The 17,819-nt window shown below is 38.4% G+C and overlaps 1 protein-coding gene across 3 annotated transcripts in view; it reads left to right on the top strand.

Moving 5' to 3' along the window:
- The window catches only part of CDH6 (cadherin 6), a 148,256-nt gene that overhangs the window by 78,224 nt on the left and 52,213 nt on the right, over positions 1-17,819 (top strand). For all 3 annotated transcript variants that reach the window (XM_005887861.2, XM_070357688.1, XM_070357689.1), the window contains exon 2: positions 5,686-6,042. In XM_005887861.2, the coding sequence (XP_005887923.1) occupies positions 5,815-6,042 (228 nt within the window). In that variant the 5' untranslated portion in view covers positions 5,686-5,814. The remainder of the gene's footprint in view (positions 1-5,685; positions 6,043-17,819) is intronic.

The following is a 17,819-nucleotide window of genomic DNA, read 5'->3' as shown; positions in this document are numbered from 1 at the left end:
ACTCTCTTGCTTTTTCCATGATCCAGCGGATGTTGGCAAATTTGATCTCTGGTTCCTTTGCCTTTTCTAAAACCAGCTTGAACATCAGGAAGTTCACAGTTCATGTATTGCTGAAGCCTGGCTTGGAGAATTTTGAGCATTACTTTACTAGCATGTGAGATGAGTGCAATTGTGCGGTATTTGAGCATTCTTTGGCATTGCCTTTCTTTGGGATTGGAATGAAAACTGACCTTTTCCAGTCCTGTGGCTACTGCTGGGTTTTCCAAATTTGCTGGCATATTGAGTGCAGCACTTTCACAGAATCATCGTTCAGGATTTGAAAGAGCTCAACTGGAATTTCTTCATCTCCACTAGCTCTGTTCGTGTGATGCTTTCTAAGGCCCACTTGACTTCACATTCCAGGATGTCTAGCTCTAGGTGAGTGATCACACCATCGTGATTATCTGGGTCATGAAGATCTTTTTTGTACAGTTCTTCTGTGTATTCTTGCCACCTCTTCTTAATATCTTCTGCTTCTGTTAGGTCCATACCATTTCTGTTCTTTATTTTGCCCATCTTTGCATGAAATGTTCCCTTGATATTTCTACTTTTCTTGAAGAGATCTCTAGTCTTTCCCATTCTGTTGTTTTCCTCTATTTCTTTGCATTGATCGTTGAGGAAGGCTTTTTTATCTCTCCTTGCTATTCTTTGGAACTCTGTATTCAGATGCTTATATCTTTCCTTTTCTCCTTTGCTTTTCGCTTCTCTTCTTTTCAGAGCTATTTGTAAGGCTTCCCCAGACAGCCATTTTGCTTTTTTGCATTTCTTTTCCATGGGGACTGTCTTGATCCCTGTCTCCTGTACAATGTCAGGAACTTCTATCCATAGTTCATCAGGCACTCTATCTATCAGATCTAGTCCCTTAAATCTATTTCTTACTTCCACTCTATAATCATAAGGGATTTGATTTAGGTCATACCTGAACGGTCTAGTGGTTTTCCTACTTTCTTCAATTTAAATCTGAATTTGGCAATAAGGAGCTCATGATCTGAGCCACAGTCAGCTCCAGGTCTTGTTTTTGCTGACTGTATAGAGCTTCTCCATCTTTGGCTGCAAAGAATATAATCAATCTGATTTTGGTGTTGACCATCTGGTGATGTCCATGTATAGAGTCTTCTCTTGTGTTGTTGGAAGAGGGTGTTTGCCATGACCAGTGCATTCTCTTAGCAAAACTCTATTAGCCTTTGCCCTGCTTCATTCCGTATTCCAAGACTAAATTTGCCTGTTACCCCAGGTGTTTCTTGACTTCCTACTTTTGTATTCCAGTCCCCTATAATGAAAAGGACATCTTTATTGGGTGTTAGTTCTAGAAGGTCTTGTAGGTCTTCATAAAACCGTTCAACTTCAGCTTCTTCAGCATTACTGGTTGGGGCATAGACTTGGATTACTGTGATATTGAATGGTTTGCCTTGGAAACGAACAGAGATCATTCTGTCGTTTTTGAGATTGCATCCAAGTACTGCATTTCAGACTCTTTTGTTGACCGTGATGGCTACTCCATTTCTTCTAAGGCATTCCTGCCCACAGTAGTAGATATAATGGTCATCTGAGTTAAATTCACCCATTCCAGTCCATTTTAGTTCACTGATTCCTACCCGTCTAATCTTTGGTTCTTTCCTAATTGAATAACCATCCCTACTATTTTAAAATTTGGTGTCTATGTATGCTCTTACTTTTTGTCATTTTACTTACTGCCTGACGCCTATGAATGAACGAGCACGTCTGATTCCTACTTGCCATGTGCTTTTCCTATAGTCTGACTGTTCAGAAGTCAGCAGCGTTGCATCTAAGGTCATGTTTGGGCTTCCCAGGCAGTGCTCGTGGTAAAGGACCCACCGGCCAATGCAGGAGACATAAGAAACACGGGTTTGATCCCTGGGTAGGGAAGATCACCTGGAGAAGGGCATGGCAACCCACCCCAGTATTATTGCCTGGAGAGTCCCATAAACATAGGAGCTGGTGGGCTACGGTCCATAGGGTCACAAAGAATCAGACACAACTAAAGCGACGTAGCACAAGATCATGTTTGGAATATGGGGTTTCTTTTTCATTTCATATTTTTAGATTAAAATCTAAAATAGGTATATCATTCATTTTGACTATATCAAATTCTCATCTGATATAATATCAGCATGTTAAATCATAAAAGAATGTGTATCCAGTACCATTTTTGCAAGGTAAAATTACAACATCGAAGTTAGTTCTGATTGTTTCCACTTGAATAAAGTAAAGATGATTTTCAGAACATTAACAAAATGGAAAGGGGGAAAAGACACATAGAATCTACGAATGAGTGTGTCTTCTGGTGAACTTTCATTTTTGCCCATATTCTTCTGGAAGCAGGCTGTGGGCATAAAGCTTCTGTCTTCTCTGTTTCTACACTGTTACTGTGAAACACTGAAGTCTACACAAAGGAAAATAATTAGCAAATGGACTAATTCTGATTTTTAAATGCTTCTATTCTTTAATTTTAAGAGAATTTGACTCGCTTGGAAATGCCTCTTGAAAAATAAAAAAGTATTTAAGCCTAAGAGGGAACTATACTATCTTTGGCACACTTTTGCAGGCTACTGTAGATGGATTCTAAACTTGGAACGCAAATAGTAACAATAACAATAGTGGTAGTAATAATGATAACAATGGCTAATATGTATTGATACCTTACTAAGTGCCAGTCATTGTTTTAAGTGCATGTAATGCCATTTAATCCTTATAACGCCCTCTGCAGTAGTTACCATAATAACTCCCATTTATAGAACAAGAAACTAAGGTGCAGTGAGATTAAGCATCTTCACAAATTCATAGCAATTTAAACCCAGGCAGTCTGGCTCCAACATTGATAATCTTGACGACCATGCAATCCTGACTTAAGAAGTATTAAGTAGTATTACATGAGTAATATTATTACATGAGGATTGCTAAGTTATATATTCAACAGTGTAGAGTTGGTTGGCGTTTTTTTAACTATAGAATTTCGTAGAGAAAGCTATCTCTCTAAACACCAAATACGAGTGGATCATAGTAATTTTAGTAGCTTTGCATACTGAGTTTTAACAAGGACACACCCTTTCTTCTGTCCTCTCCTTCTCACCTTCGGATGTGCTGAACCCAGGATCCGTGACGTGTGTCTTGCGGCAAGATGTTCACGTGTGTCTGGCCCCATTTCAGTGGCTGGAGTGCAGTGAGGGGCAGTGAGCGTGGTGGGAGTTGGTTATGGTGGGCAGTGGCCAAAGCACTGGGTTAGGCCCCAGTTCTCTGCTCCTGCTATAATCCCTTTTGCTCGAGTAGAATCTCTTGCAGGGGGAATTAGGGGAATTCTTCAAGGATGAACGGTATGTCCCCCAGGGTTACTGTCCCTGAGGGGGCTCACAGACAAGCTGTCCACAGTTCTCTTTTGCTTCCCCAAGTTGATACAAAAAGAGCTGGCTGATAACTAAACTGATGTTCTACCATACTTGGAGACATTGCTTAAATTTGTACCACTTTAAAAGCTTATTACCAGCTAAGCAGAAAAAAAAGTAAAATACTTGACATTTTGGTATCTGTGATATTAAAAAGAACTAATATTTAATATTCAAGTGGCAACAGCTTGTAGAGTTTGCACACAACATCCACAGGGATCGATTTTTCTTTAAAATGGCCTTTAGGAGTTTTTAAACAGCTGACACCTCCATTCTCTGCATCCCTCTTCCCTGCCAGTACCGTGGGGCACACGATGAGTGCAGCCGCAGACGTGTAACTCTTCACTGCAGGATTTGTCTATGCAAATAACAGAGAATGTGGGAAATGAAGAAAAATGCAATTTCCACTGAATCAACCTCAGTGCCATCTCGACTACTAGAAATGAATAGATGTCTTTAGAGGGCTTTTCTCCATATGGTCGCTCAGTCCCCCTTATATCCTATCCATGAGAAGAGAGAACTGTCATTACCTAATTGGTCATCAGTCATCCCACACCTGTACCAAGGCCACATAATGACAAATATACTGGTACTGGCATTCTTCCAGCATGACTAATTGTCACAGTACTAATTCACTCACCTGTGGAATTTTCAGCTTCCCCAGCCTGCTGTCAAGAAGATGCATAATAATGGAATAAAGGTTTAAAGATGCTGAACACTATGAAATATTTCACGTATATTCCACCAGAAAACTTCCACTTAAATATGTGTTGGGTGGCTATAATTATTCATTGCTGAGGTTAGAAAAAAAAAAAAAAACTGGTCATATATACATTTACCTGGTAGAAAATTAGGAGACAAAGGGACAAATCTTTCAGACATAGAGGAAAAAAAAATACTGATCAGATTGCCTAAAACCTGTTCCTTTATCTGCGTTTATTTACCTGTATTTACCTATTTAACTGTAATATATATTCTACCTTACAAAGCCCTTCATTTTTGTGTTAGTATTATTTAAGAAAATATTTTTTCTATTCAAATAATAAGATAAAGGAGTAATTTATTGGTTTTTTTCCCCCAAGAAATGTGGGAAAATTTAGGAGGGAGATATAGGCATGCATTAGTTTAGGTAAAATGGTAAACCAAATTGTGATATCTTTGCATCTTTGCCAAGCACTCTGGCATGAGGATTTTTTTAATGCTAGACTGTGTTTGTAAAAATTAATTAATTTTAATCAATTTATATTAATTAATATTAAAAATTAATATTTTTTATCAAAAATTATGACCTGAAATTATAATCACTGACTTTTCTGAAGATCTTGTCATCTATTGCCCTCACTGTGGTATTGAGGTACATTTGATGTACCTCTGAATATTACAAAGAAACTGTCCGACCAATTTTAATATAGGCAACTTAGTTGCCTATGATACAAGTAAAATTTAGAGATAAAAGCCAACCAGGATTTCCTAAAGAAAATTGAAGAGAATTGTTCATTTTATTCTCTATACTATTAAACACAAATTCTGTAGCTTGTTCATTAACCCATCCTGTAGTGTTAATTGGGTCATATGAGGAAAAAAAACTTTCCCTGTTAAGTTTGGAAAACACTGGATTAAATACAGGCTTATCATCATTGCTACAAAATTTCACTTCAGAAAAGTCAATACGCTAATGAGCATTCTGCAGAGAAGACATAAGGTCTTTTCCAACCTTGTTTGACCTGGCTGTTCCATCAGAACACATCTCAGAAGCCAAGAGTCTGCAGAACAGGTTTCTGCCTTCCCATCACAGGTGCTCAATATACTTTAGCAAAATTTCAACATTATCCACTTTCAATTGAATCAAAATTGTCTGTGATATTCTTTCATGAGGATAAATATGCAAATAGAATCAGAAACACAAACTCATTTCTTCTAACCAGATCTCAGCCCACATACTCGGAGGTAAAAGAGTAGTGAAATAATCCACTCTGGCATGTTGACCTACAGCAAGCTATTACTTAAAATAGGATTTTTAAGTGATAGAAAAGGAGAGAGGAAAACAGTAGCTTCATACTTGGCACCCGCCTTCTGTTTAGCATATCTGAAAGACCGTTTTCCTCATTTCAAAATTGATAGCCAACTTATTTTTTTGTTGTTTTGCTATTCAAATTTCTGTCCTCTTTTTTCTCCAGAGCTATTTGCTCTAACACTGAATTTTAAGCATCTCTAAAAATGCTTGATATGTTATTATTCTTTCCAGATATTCTCTGACAGCCAAGCCAAGAACATTAAGGAAGAAAGGAGGAATGAGGCTGGATACAGTGCAGTGAGAAAAGACATTTCAAGGAGAGGGGTACCTGCAACTCAGAGACTGAACTGTGGCATCAGAATGAGAACTTATCGATACTTCTTGCTTCTCTTTTGGGTTGGCCAGCCCTACCCAACTTTCTCAACTCCATTATCTAAGAGGACTAGTGGTTTCCCGGCAAAGAAAAGGACCCTGGAGCTCTCTGGAAACAGCAAAAATGAGCTGAGCCGTTCGAAAAGGAGCTGGATGTGGAATCAGTTCTTTCTCCTGGAGGAATACACGGGATCCGATTATCAGTATGTGGGCAAGGTAGGATTCCATTGGGCTCTTTGACATTCTGGTTTTAAAAGCCTGAAGAAGTTGCTTTTCATAAATAGAACAGGGAGGATGTGAACTCTTCCCCCAGTACAGTAAGAATTGTTGCTTATCTGGTAAGACTTTTTTTTTTTCACTTGAGTAGTTTCAGAAAGAAGACTGTAGCAAGAAGCTGAGAAATGTTAGCACTGCAACAAAGAAAGAGAAATGCTTCAGTTGAAAATGAAACGCCCACAACCATACGCATAGGATTATCATAAATCCTTTAATTTTTACTTTAGCTTGAAAAATGTGGTCCAGCTACTCTATAAAGTAGGATGTATTAAAAATAGGAATAGAGAGATTAAGCTGTAAGGAAAGGAAGCTTCCTTTTTTTCTCATTCTGAGGAAAAAAAAAACATTCTGAGCGTTTGTCCTTTGGCCAGATTCAAATTAACTATTTCTTAACTTTGCTACCTACAGAGCCCACTATGCTCTGACCAATCGGAGATCTTTATCCTCAAAACCCACTATTGCCTTAGATTTAGTTGCATTGCTGCTGCTTTTTTGTCTTGTCTCCAATAATTGCTAATAACCAGGCATTTCAAAACCTTATGATTTAATTGTGGCAAAGTTCACAAAAGAGGAAAATGGTTATGTAAAGGTGCCATTTCCAAATATCATCTGACCATTTTATTGACTCCAGAAAGTAAAATGAGGAGGCATGGCTTATTATAGCCCTTACAGACTACTGGAGCTGAGTCAGGGAAACAGCTTGCTTATACTGTCATCATGAATTTCACTGAAATTTTATCATCAGTCACATTCCCACTGCAGAAGATCTGCATCCTGCTAAAAAGTGAGAAAGACAGGGATACAGGTCTGTACTTTGTAGATTCTCTGTTTCAGAACATGGTACTGATCAGGAAAATAATTGTCACACATCCTTTTCATAAACAAACTAGGGACAAACGTAATAGAGATAATAAAACGTCTTCATTTATGAGTACAACTACAATTTTAGAACATCTATATTTGGATATCATGCAAATAGCATAAATTTTACAGATTCCAAGGGCTGCATGTTCACACTTCAATCTGTTATCAAATATCCCTGAATAACCGGATGCAAATATTCTTTTTAAGTATCTACCAAAATAAATGAAGGAAAACCATCCATGGTTTGGGCTGAGGTAACCAGGCATTTTTCCAATGAAGTGAATTATTAATGTGGCATAACGTAAGAGAGGAAGTATTCCGTGAAGGGGTGAACATCAACATGGATCCTTGAGGGACTAGCCTTGTATTTGCTATGAAATTCACAAGCTGTGTGACTGCTGAAGAAAGACAGTCCACTTACTCATACTTCACTCCATTTCCTTTGTGAAATTTGAATAGCACTACATTAATAGGGCAATTATTGTAAAAAAAAATAATCTTATAATCTTAAAAGCACTTTCTACAATACAAATAACATTATTGTCATCGAAGATTAAGTTTTTAAAAGTGCTTTATTTAAATGATTGACTCCCCTTTTTCTTTTCTTTTTCTTCTCAAATTGTGATGCCATTTTACATTAAAAAATAGCATGTATTTTTAAATACAGATATTTCAAAACACTAGAAGCAGCAATGGGTAAAACCTCAGAAGAATCAGTTTTATGATTATGATTGTGAGAGGTGATATTGCCATGGGAAGAGTTGTGAGCTGTGGACTCAGGCAGATCTGAGGCCGTTTCACTGTGCTGACGGGTGCCAGTTGTGTGGCCCACAGAGGTTGTTAACCTTTCCAGGCTTTGGTTTGTTCATCTAGAAAATGCAGAAGCAAAGCCTATCTACCTCATAGAGTTGCAGTGTAAAGTGAGAAGAATTAGTAGCTGGCACATAGTAGGTGCAGAAAGAAGTTATTGTTATCGATGAAAACTCCATTGAATATACTCTATTAAATCTTTAATGCATGGAAGCTGATTATTTTTATATCACTGCAAAAGTAAAATGATGTAATTAACAGATCTCTCAGTGGGTGGTAAATGTAGAGGGTTCTGGGGAAATCCCTTCACAATCACAGCTTCAATTTGATTCATTGGATTTGTATACTTTATTGGCAGCAAGAAAAATTGCCCTTCTTCCTCCACTCATCTGCCCCTCCCCCACCTCCTTGATGTTCTAATCCATAAAGAAGAAATATCCCCCGGGGGAAAAGTCAACCGCGGTAACTGAAGTTATCGTAGATGCCAGCATTGCTCTATCAAATGTATGTAAGAGGTGTTCCTGAACTATTGATAAGGCATTTTCCTGAATCTGTCTTTATATTTTATCAACAAAGAGATAAGACAATTTTTTTACCACAATTAAAAGTGGGCAAAAAAATAAATATTTAAAAAAGGAAAAACAGATTTGCTTCTCATGAGGCAACAGGTTGGTCCACTTTTTTGCACTGCACAACTTTTCCACATTGATTTCTGCACCATACTTGCTTTTTAACATGGGCTTCCCCAGTGCCTCAGCAGTAGAATTCACCTGCAATGTAAGAGACACAGGTTCGATCCCTGGATGAGAAAGATCCCCTGGAGAAAGACATGGCAACCCACTCCAGTGTTCTTGCCTGGCGAATCTCATGGACAGAGAAGCCTGGCGGGCTACAGTCCATAGAGTCACAGAGAGTTGGACAGGACTGAAGCAACTGAGCACATGCACGTGCATTGTGGGAAACTCAGCTTCACAAACATTAACATATGACATCATCAAAAGGAAGGTAGCGCCACCTACTGTTGAAACTGTGAACTACTCTGAGTTAGTAATTCACAAGATGTCTGATACCTCAAGGGTTGCCGTGTTTCGCTCAATCTTTAAAAATATTTCCCAGTGCTGCACGCCAGGGTGCCTTGGTGCAAACGCTGAGAACCAAAAGACTGTGGTTAGATTGACATATAAAGATGTACAAAAGCTAATAGAACCTTAAACTGTGCTATTGTGCTAAGTCGCTTTAGTCCTGTCGGACTCTGCAACCCCATGGACTGTAGCCCGCCAGGCTCCTCTGTTCTTGGGATTCTCCAGGCAAGAATACTGGAGCAGGTTGCCATTTTCTCCTCCAGGGGATCTTCTTGACCCAGGGATTGAACCCACGTCTCCTGCATCTCCTGCATTGCTGGTGGATTCATTACCACTGTGCCACCTGGGAAGCCCATAAATAATAGCTACTCAAAGCCTACTCAAAGACCTAAAACTGAAAAGATTCATCTTTTCATGTAACAGATAGAGGCATTAACTGAGGAAAAGTAAGGCCATGAGCAAATGCACTTAAGTAGAAGAAAGACGTTTTTACATTGTAAGTAATGTAATATTTATATGTGTGTTCTGTTTATATATGAATTCCTTGGTTCCAGTTATTTGGGTGCAAGTCGATAGGGATGACAGTAACAATGGAGGAAAAGGAGAGAATGGGTGTGGGAGCAAGAGGCTACCAGGTGTAGAAGGAGAAAAAAGAAAGCCACGTAAGAGTCCAAGAAACAGCAGAAAATGGATCTGGAGGACAGTGATAGCCAACGGGAATTTGCTATATGGCTCAGGAAACTCAAACAGAGGCTTTCTGTCGATCTAGAGGGGTGGGATGGGGTAGGAGATGGGAGGGAGGTTCAAAAGGAAAGGGATATATGTATATCTATGGCTGATTCATGTCGAGGTTTGACAGAAAACAACAAAATTCTGTAAAGCAATTATACTTCAATAAAATAAATAAATAAAACCATGAAGTGAATACAAGATGAGCTTTAAAATTGAAGCACAAGCAAAGGTAGCAAGACCTTCCTTCTCATGCTGTCTTAATGCGTGTGTGTGTGCGTATGTGTGTGTGTTCAGTTGCTTTAGTCATGGCTGACCCTTTGCGACGCCACGGACTGTAGCCCACCAGGCTTCTCTGTCCATGGGGATTCTCCAGGCAGGAATACTGGAGTGGGTTGCCATGACCTCCTCCAGGGGATCTTCCTGACCCAGGGATCGAACCCATGCCTCTTATGTCTCCTGCATTGGCAGGCGTGTTCTTTACCACTAGCACCGCCTGGGAAGCCCCGCTGTCTTAATTAATGCCCCTCAGCATTTCTCTGTGGCCATAAATATTTACACAGGAACGTGTACATGGCACAGCCAGCAAGGGATGCATTTGTTGTGTATAGAAGTGAGGAAGGCCAGTTACAGCTGAAAGACTGACGGCCCAAACTCTGATTTATGAGACAATTCTCAACACTTCTACTCACCTGAAAAGGTAGTGGCAGGTAGGGGTAGAAAGAAGTGGTCCTATATTGGGTAAAAGTTTGTGAGCTTAAGATATAGGTATCGATACAAATAAGGAGTATATTGTTTTCTAAAATACATAACCATTTGGGGAAACTTTTAGCTGATTTAGCATAAGCCGCCTCTGTGTCACCTGGGAGTTTGTCAGAAATGTAAATTCTTAGGCCCTCACCTGAGATCTATTGAATCAGAACCTGCTTTTCAACAAAAGCAGAATTTTAGGTGAATTTTATGCATATTAAGGGGTTTCCCTGGTGGATATGTGGTAAGAAATCCGCCTGGAGCACAGGAAACAAGGGCCTGCGAGTTCAATCTGTGGTTTGGGAAGATGTCCTGGAGAAGGAAATGACTACCCACTCCAGTATTCTTTCCTGGGGAATCCCATGGACTGAGGAACCTGGCAGGTTACAGTCCATGGGGTCACAAGAGTCAGACAGGACTTAAGGCCTAAACTACCACCACCACCATACACGTTAAAATTTGAGACGTGCAGCTTTTAAAACTACGTATGTTGGCCTGCGTGTCACTTTCCCAGAGATTCCAATTTACTTGCTTTTTAATTAAGTATTTATGATTCTAATATGTGGTGAAATTTGAGAACCACTGCCCTAGGAGAATATTATTGGCAATAATTATAGCAAGATGTGGCAAGATGGGTGATAAAATGGGCATCCCCAAAGGACTGTGGAAATACAAAAGACAGGGGCCACCTGGGCTTAGGGGTTCAGCAGAGCTTCCTAGAGAAGGTGATGGGATTGGGATCATGTCTTAAGGAAAGAGCATGAGTTAGCCCACACAGCAGAGGGAGAGTTACCCAGACTTCCCAATTAACTGAATGCAGAAGCCAAGAGAGAGAAAGCAGGAGGTTCCAAAAGTCAAAGATTTCAAGATAGAACAGTCAGGATTGTGAAAATGTCACTGATGCCAGCACAGCAAACAGAAAGAGGTGCATATTTTCTTGTCAATGGTTAAAGGAAAGAGTATTGGATTTTATGCAAAATCACTTAGATTATCTTTCAGTTCAGTTCAGTTGCTCAGTCGTGTCCGACTCTTTGCGACCCCATGGATGCAGCACGGCAGGCTTCCCTGTGCATCACCAATTCCCAGAGCCTACTCAGAGTCATGTCCATTGAGTCGATGATGCCATCCAACCTTCTCATCCTCTATTGTCCCCTTCTCCTCCCACCTTCGATCTTTCTCAGCATCAGGGTCTTTTCCAATGAGTCGGTTCTTCGCATCAGGTGGCCAAAGTATTGGAGTTTCAGCTTCAGCATCAGTCCTTCCAATGAATATTCAGGACTGATTTCCTTTAGGATAGACTGGTTGCATCTCCTTGCAGTCCAAGGGACTCTCAAGTCTTCTCCAACACCACAGTACAAAAGTATCAATTCATCAGTGCTCAGCTTTAGTTTTAGTCCAATTCTCACATCCATACATAACTTCTGGAAAAACCATAGCTTTGAATAGATGGACCTTTGATGGCAAAGTAATGTCTCTGCTTTTTAATATGCTGTCTATGTTGGTCATAGCTTTGCTTCCAAGGAGCAAGCATCTTTTAATTTCATGGCTACAGTCACCATCTGCAGTGAATTTGGAGCCCCAAAATCTGTCACTGTTTCCATTGTTTCCCCATCTGTTTGCCATGAAGTGATCTCTGGCTATATGTAAACTGAATAGAAAAATAAAAGAGAAGCATTGTAATTTTCCATTTTCAGAAAATTCCATGTCCTTCCTTTCAGCTTTACATAATACAGCAATTCCTTGGTAAGTGGTATATGGTCTAAAATTAAATTCCGTAAGAACATAGGTAGATATAGACTTTGAAGACATTGTTATTCATTAATACAAAGATGAATATATTTAAAATCTCAGAACTATACACATTTATAGGCAAAAAATTCACATATTATCATTAACCAACACACAGCAATGATTAACTCCATTGTCTCCTCCATTTTATCTTTCACAATGTTTTTAATCCTCTCCTTCCACACAATGTATTGGTAAAACTAGTTTCCATTAGAAGCTCTCAAGGTGCTTCTATTTTTAGTAGCATATCAGATCCATTTCTGTGGAATTTGATAAACTATATATTTCATAGATATTTTCTTATGTTAGCTTTTTGGAAGTTGGTAATGGTTTCCTTTGGGGAAGTTTATCCAAAAATTGATATGCTGTGCTTTTTTAAATACCATGAAAATGTGAGTTCTCTTTGAGGCTCTGATGTACAGGTCTTCCTAATATGCCTTTCTCTTGAGTCTTTAAAATTAATGTCTACCCAATTCAACAAAGCCACTAGTCTTAGGATAATTAGACAGTAATGTTTTAACATCCCATAGAAATAAAAGTTGTCAGACATATACACCTTTACAATTAGGAATGAAGCATCATTTGTTCCTATAATTACATGGTCCAAATTCAATAAACATGAAGCAATATTTTATTCATTCAGAAGACCATTTAAAAGATGCCATTATTAAGAGATTGCTTTCTTATATTATTTTTTTTAAAAGATCATAAGCTTAGGAGTAGAGACCTCCTGGTACTAATTTGATGGATGGTTTGGAGACTCATTTAACCATTGTTGCTTGAACATCAGCATCAGATTAAATCATCATCATAGCTAACAATTACTGAGTTTTACTTTGTCTCAGACACACTGCTAATGTCTCAGGTGCACTCCTCACCAATGAAGTTCAATCTAATACCTAGATAATACTTATATCTCTGTTTTACAGAGAAGTAAACTAAGGCTCCGGAGAAGGCAATGGCACCCCACTCCAGTACTCTTGCTTGGAAAATCCCATGGACAGAGGAGCCTGGTAGGCTGCAGTCCATGGGGTCGCTAAGAGTCAGACACGACTGAGCGACTTCACTTTCACCTTTCACTTTCATGCATTGGAGAAGGAAATGGCAACCCACTCCGGTGTTCTTGCCTGGAGAATCCCAGGGATGGATGAGCCTGGCGGGCTGCCGTCTATGGGGTCGCACAGAGTCGGACACGACTCAAGCGACTTAGCAGCAGCAGCAGACTAAGGCTCAGATAGGTCCACTGCTTTAGCCCGAGGTCTCCTACTGCTAGCACTTGGCAGTTGGCCTCTGTCTGACCTCACAGTTTCTGTGTTATATCCCCTACCTTGTACATCCACTACATCAGAGAGCCATTTTGAGGCTCAAATGAAGAAACAGTCCTAGAACATGCTAGAACTTGCTTTAGCATTCAGTGATTGCTTTCAATTCAATACCACAAATACGTACTGAGGACCTGAGGGGTGAAACCCAAGGGTAGAGAGAAAAGGGGAAAAAAATTAAAGACTACTTTTGAAGAGCTACACAAATGTGTTTGCATTATTATTACTTACATTCTTTTAATTTTTCTTGATTTTTATTTCCAGAACATATCAGTGTTATTCAAAATAGTTATATGTGAGCATTTTAAAATTAGATATGCTATTAGTGGTTTCTCTAGTCATCATTATGAAAAAGTGACTTTTCTTTTTATTTCCCTTGATAACCTTCTCTAAACTTCTGTTCTGGTTCAGTCACCTGCAATAATCTTTTCTCCCCATGTCAGAACAAGTGCCTTTGGGCACATCTTTATTCTTCATCATTTAAGTTTAATGCTCAGAAATTTTAACATTTTCACTTTTCAACTGGTTAGTGTGTTTAAGAAAACTTGCCTTCACTTGCTCCTTGGACGTACTTTTAAAATATATTTCAAAAAGTAACTACTCAACTGCCCATAACTGGCAGTAATCCTCATTTTGTTTCCACTCTCATTGAGCTGATTTTACTTTCTTTATGACAAAAGCCTTAATTTCTTATTTTATACTTAAGAAAATGTCCTGGGTAACACCAATTCACTGAGTCCTGACCTTCCCTGTCTGCAGTCACTCACATGGAGAACAGAACAGTTAGAATGTCTGACCTTGGTCATAAAGCCAAAGGCAGTGTTTGGCTGCCTGGGTCACACCGGCAGAGGGAACTATGGAAAGCCAAACAAGGGCCCAGTTCCTAATCCTGCAACTTCCATGCTATTATGCCCGTGGAATCCTATATCCTTCTGCTTATAATTCAATTTGTTGAAGAAAATGGAGGGATCAAGCTGAATAAAAGAGAGTTAAAGGTTCAAATCCTTTTTGTTCCCACTGAGCTATTTTCCCCTCCATGCTTTACAAACCAAACAGAACTAGAGGTTGTCAGAAGGTTACAAAGACTCTGCATGCTCATTATAACAAATCCCCCTAAATCTAGCCTATAGACATTGTTAAGTATTTCTTTATGCATCACCTTAACTTGTTTGTACTATTATGGAACCATGTAAATATTTGATTTGCACCAGAGTTCTTCATTTTTTGTCATGTTATGGGTCCACTCCAGACACAGAGCAGAATGGTAACATAAATATAGAGAATGCCAACATCCCAGTTTACATGTCTTTTAGAGTCAGAATTGCTAATTATCATTTTGATTGACTCATTCAAAAATCAGATAAAAATCCCTGACATATTGGTAGTCAACAGTCAATGGATTCTTAAGCCACTGATTTTTTTTCATTTTCATTGGCTTCCCTGGGTAGCTCAGCTGATAAAGAATCTGCCTGTGATGCAGGAGACCCTGGCTCAATTCCTGGGTTGGGAAGATCTGCTGGAGAAAGGATAGGCTACCCACTCCAGTATTCTTGGGCTTCCCTGGTGGCTGAGCTGGTTAAGAATCTGCCTGCAATGCAGGAGACATGGGTCTGACCCCTGAGTTGGAAGAGCCCCTGGAGAAGGGAACAGCTACCCACTCCAGCTACCCACTCTGGCTTGGAGAATTCCATGGACTATATAGTCCATGGGGTTGCAAAGAGTCGGACACGACTGAGCAACTTTCACTAGTTCACTTCACTCACATTGATATGAATGACAGGTTTGGTGCATTATTTTAAATATGAAAAACTACAAATATATTGTAACCAGAAAAAAATTATGTATAGTTTCTTCCCGTTTTCTAGTCACAGAAAGTACATGTGCACAAGAAAAAGGAGACATTTTAAAAGATTAAAATGTATACATGTGTGAAATATATGGATAAATATTTTAGGTGGATTGATGTGCTTCAGAAGACTTGAGGGCCATAAGGAAAGCATAACAAAAAGCCTGAAATATCAGTCTGGATGTGGGATTTAATGCTGACTAGAGGGAACGGAGACTGGAGTTAAGAAGACTGTTGAAGAAGCTATCTCAGTTATGGCATTTTCAAATAGATTTGGAGAGAAAATGCTTTTCATTCATTCAACAATTATTCACTGGAGACTGTGAAGTTAATAGCATGGGCAGCGTGCCTATGTTTGATCCTTAGCTACACTGAGACTACTTGGGTAATATTGGGCAAGTTATTTAACCTCTCTCTGCCCTCCATTTCTTCAGCTGTTAAACGAGGGGAGTGATAAAGTTGTTGAGGTGAGGATTAATTAAGGTAATATACAGAAAGAGCTTAGAATGCGGCCAGCATATCATCACTAGCAAGGAACTAAGGGAAGGCCAGAGTAAGGAGGGCAACATCCCCTCAGTACTATCGAGTGCATCTGCAGAGAACAGCAAAGGTGAAGAGCAGAATGGACCCAAGGTGCCCAGGCGACGGTGCTGCTATTGCTCAGTCTCCTCTGAAGTCAAGTATGATAGGCCAGAAGATGGGGCCAGAGCAGCTAAGGCAGCTGCAAACACAGCTCAACAGCGATTCCGAGTTCTCTTTGCTATCTCAAATAAACCAAAGATAAAATGAGCACTACACTTTATGTAATTTGATGATCCTGGTGACTCTTGTAGATCCTGCTATTAAGGCTTTTTCTCATTTCATTTTAAAAATCGTTATTTAACACCACAGCTTGGAGTTTATATTATTTAAACTACTGTGAAATGTTATAAAACTTCAATGCATCTAACAATCAAAAATGACTATTGCACTTAGGATATAATAATGTTTTAAGTTGGAATTATAGTAGCTAAGTTGTTGAGATCCTTATATTATTGAAACAAAGTTTATTATTGTGGGAAAATTACTTTTGATTTAATTATTTAATTACCCTTTTTAAGAACAACAAAACTTTTTAAACTTTGACCTTTAGTATATTGAGTACAGATTTATATTGGGTTCTAGGTCTGATCTTTCAGTTAGTACTTTAGATATTGTATTTAAACCTTTGAATATCTATATCTTTATAAACTCTGCAAGACCCTAGACTACACATCTCACCCATCTTTTTATCCTTAAAGATAACCTAGCACAGATTTTGCACATTGGAAACAAATATTGCTTCAATTAAACAGTAATGACCACAAAAGATAAAAACCTGCCATATTTTCTAAAAACTTCCTACCAACTTATTGGTGTGGATGATTTAATATGGATATCATTGATAGTGTTTTGTGTTGTTGACAACTGAAAATCTAGTCTATGTTAGGTAGTAAATATTTAAACCAAATTCATTATGAAAGTCTTTCCATAGAAACTATTTCTAAAAATTTCACATCAAAATGACACAGGTATTTATACTAGGAGAAAACTCGAGCTTCCTTACTAGAAACCAGAGACATTAAAGATAACACAGTTGTATGTACATCTAAAAGGAAAGATAAAAATGAAAATACATAGCAAATAATACTGTATCATAAAAGTTGGTTCCTTTAAGACTTTTACAAATGAAAAGTCAGACATTATTTAGGATCTCACAGAAGAAAGTTTGGAACAAATTGAGAAAAAGTCAGAGTTCACCAACAGAAAACAAATTTTTTCCTGAAATTCCTAAGAAGCTACACTGTGCAGACGACTCAAGTGCTCAGTGAAAGAAAAATCATTGAAGACCTAAGAATGTTGATTGCAGTGATTCACAAAAAAACAGCTATAGAGAAAAATGGAATAACAGAGGGAGAGAAAAATTCTGTATAATGACTAATTCTTTTTTTTTACCAAGTATATATTCTTCTAATCAACATATTTTGAGTTCTCACAGGAAAAATAATCATTTCTGAAAAATGATCTCATCTTAACTCTTTCTACTATTTATGAGTACAATTCAGAAGCAAAACATGAAAGAGAAGATGCCAAGAAAGTTCTGCTTTAAAACAGTTATATAAAACTTTAGCATGCTTTATTGTTTTCTTTTCATAAGTTGTGAAGCTTAAGACTCTGGCTCATTTACTTAATCTACATCCTTGCATTGTTTCTTTTTTGTTTTCCCAAAGAAGATAAATACCTCCCAGGAGCAAACTTTTCCTTCAGAAATCAAATTAAGCCATTTTTATACCTGTATATTCTCTAAGTTTGAGATTACTGCCAAATAAAAGTGTTTAAAAAATTTTTTTAAGAAATCAATAAAGTAGAGTAGATTATAAGAAGTTACTTTATCATCCATTTGTATCTTGAGTGTTCTATCTACTCTCCCAACTCTATATATTCTGTAAAAAGAAGAAAAGGGAGGAACCGTTTACCTTGTACAAAAGCTATGATCTTGACAATTAC

This window comes from Bos mutus, chromosome 20 (assembly GCF_027580195.1).
Source record: "Bos mutus isolate GX-2022 chromosome 20, NWIPB_WYAK_1.1, whole genome shotgun sequence".
NCBI lineage: Eukaryota > Metazoa > Chordata > Mammalia > Artiodactyla > Bovidae > Bos > Bos mutus.
Note: the sequence above shows the minus strand (reverse complement) of the source record. Positions and strands in the feature narration are given on the sequence as shown.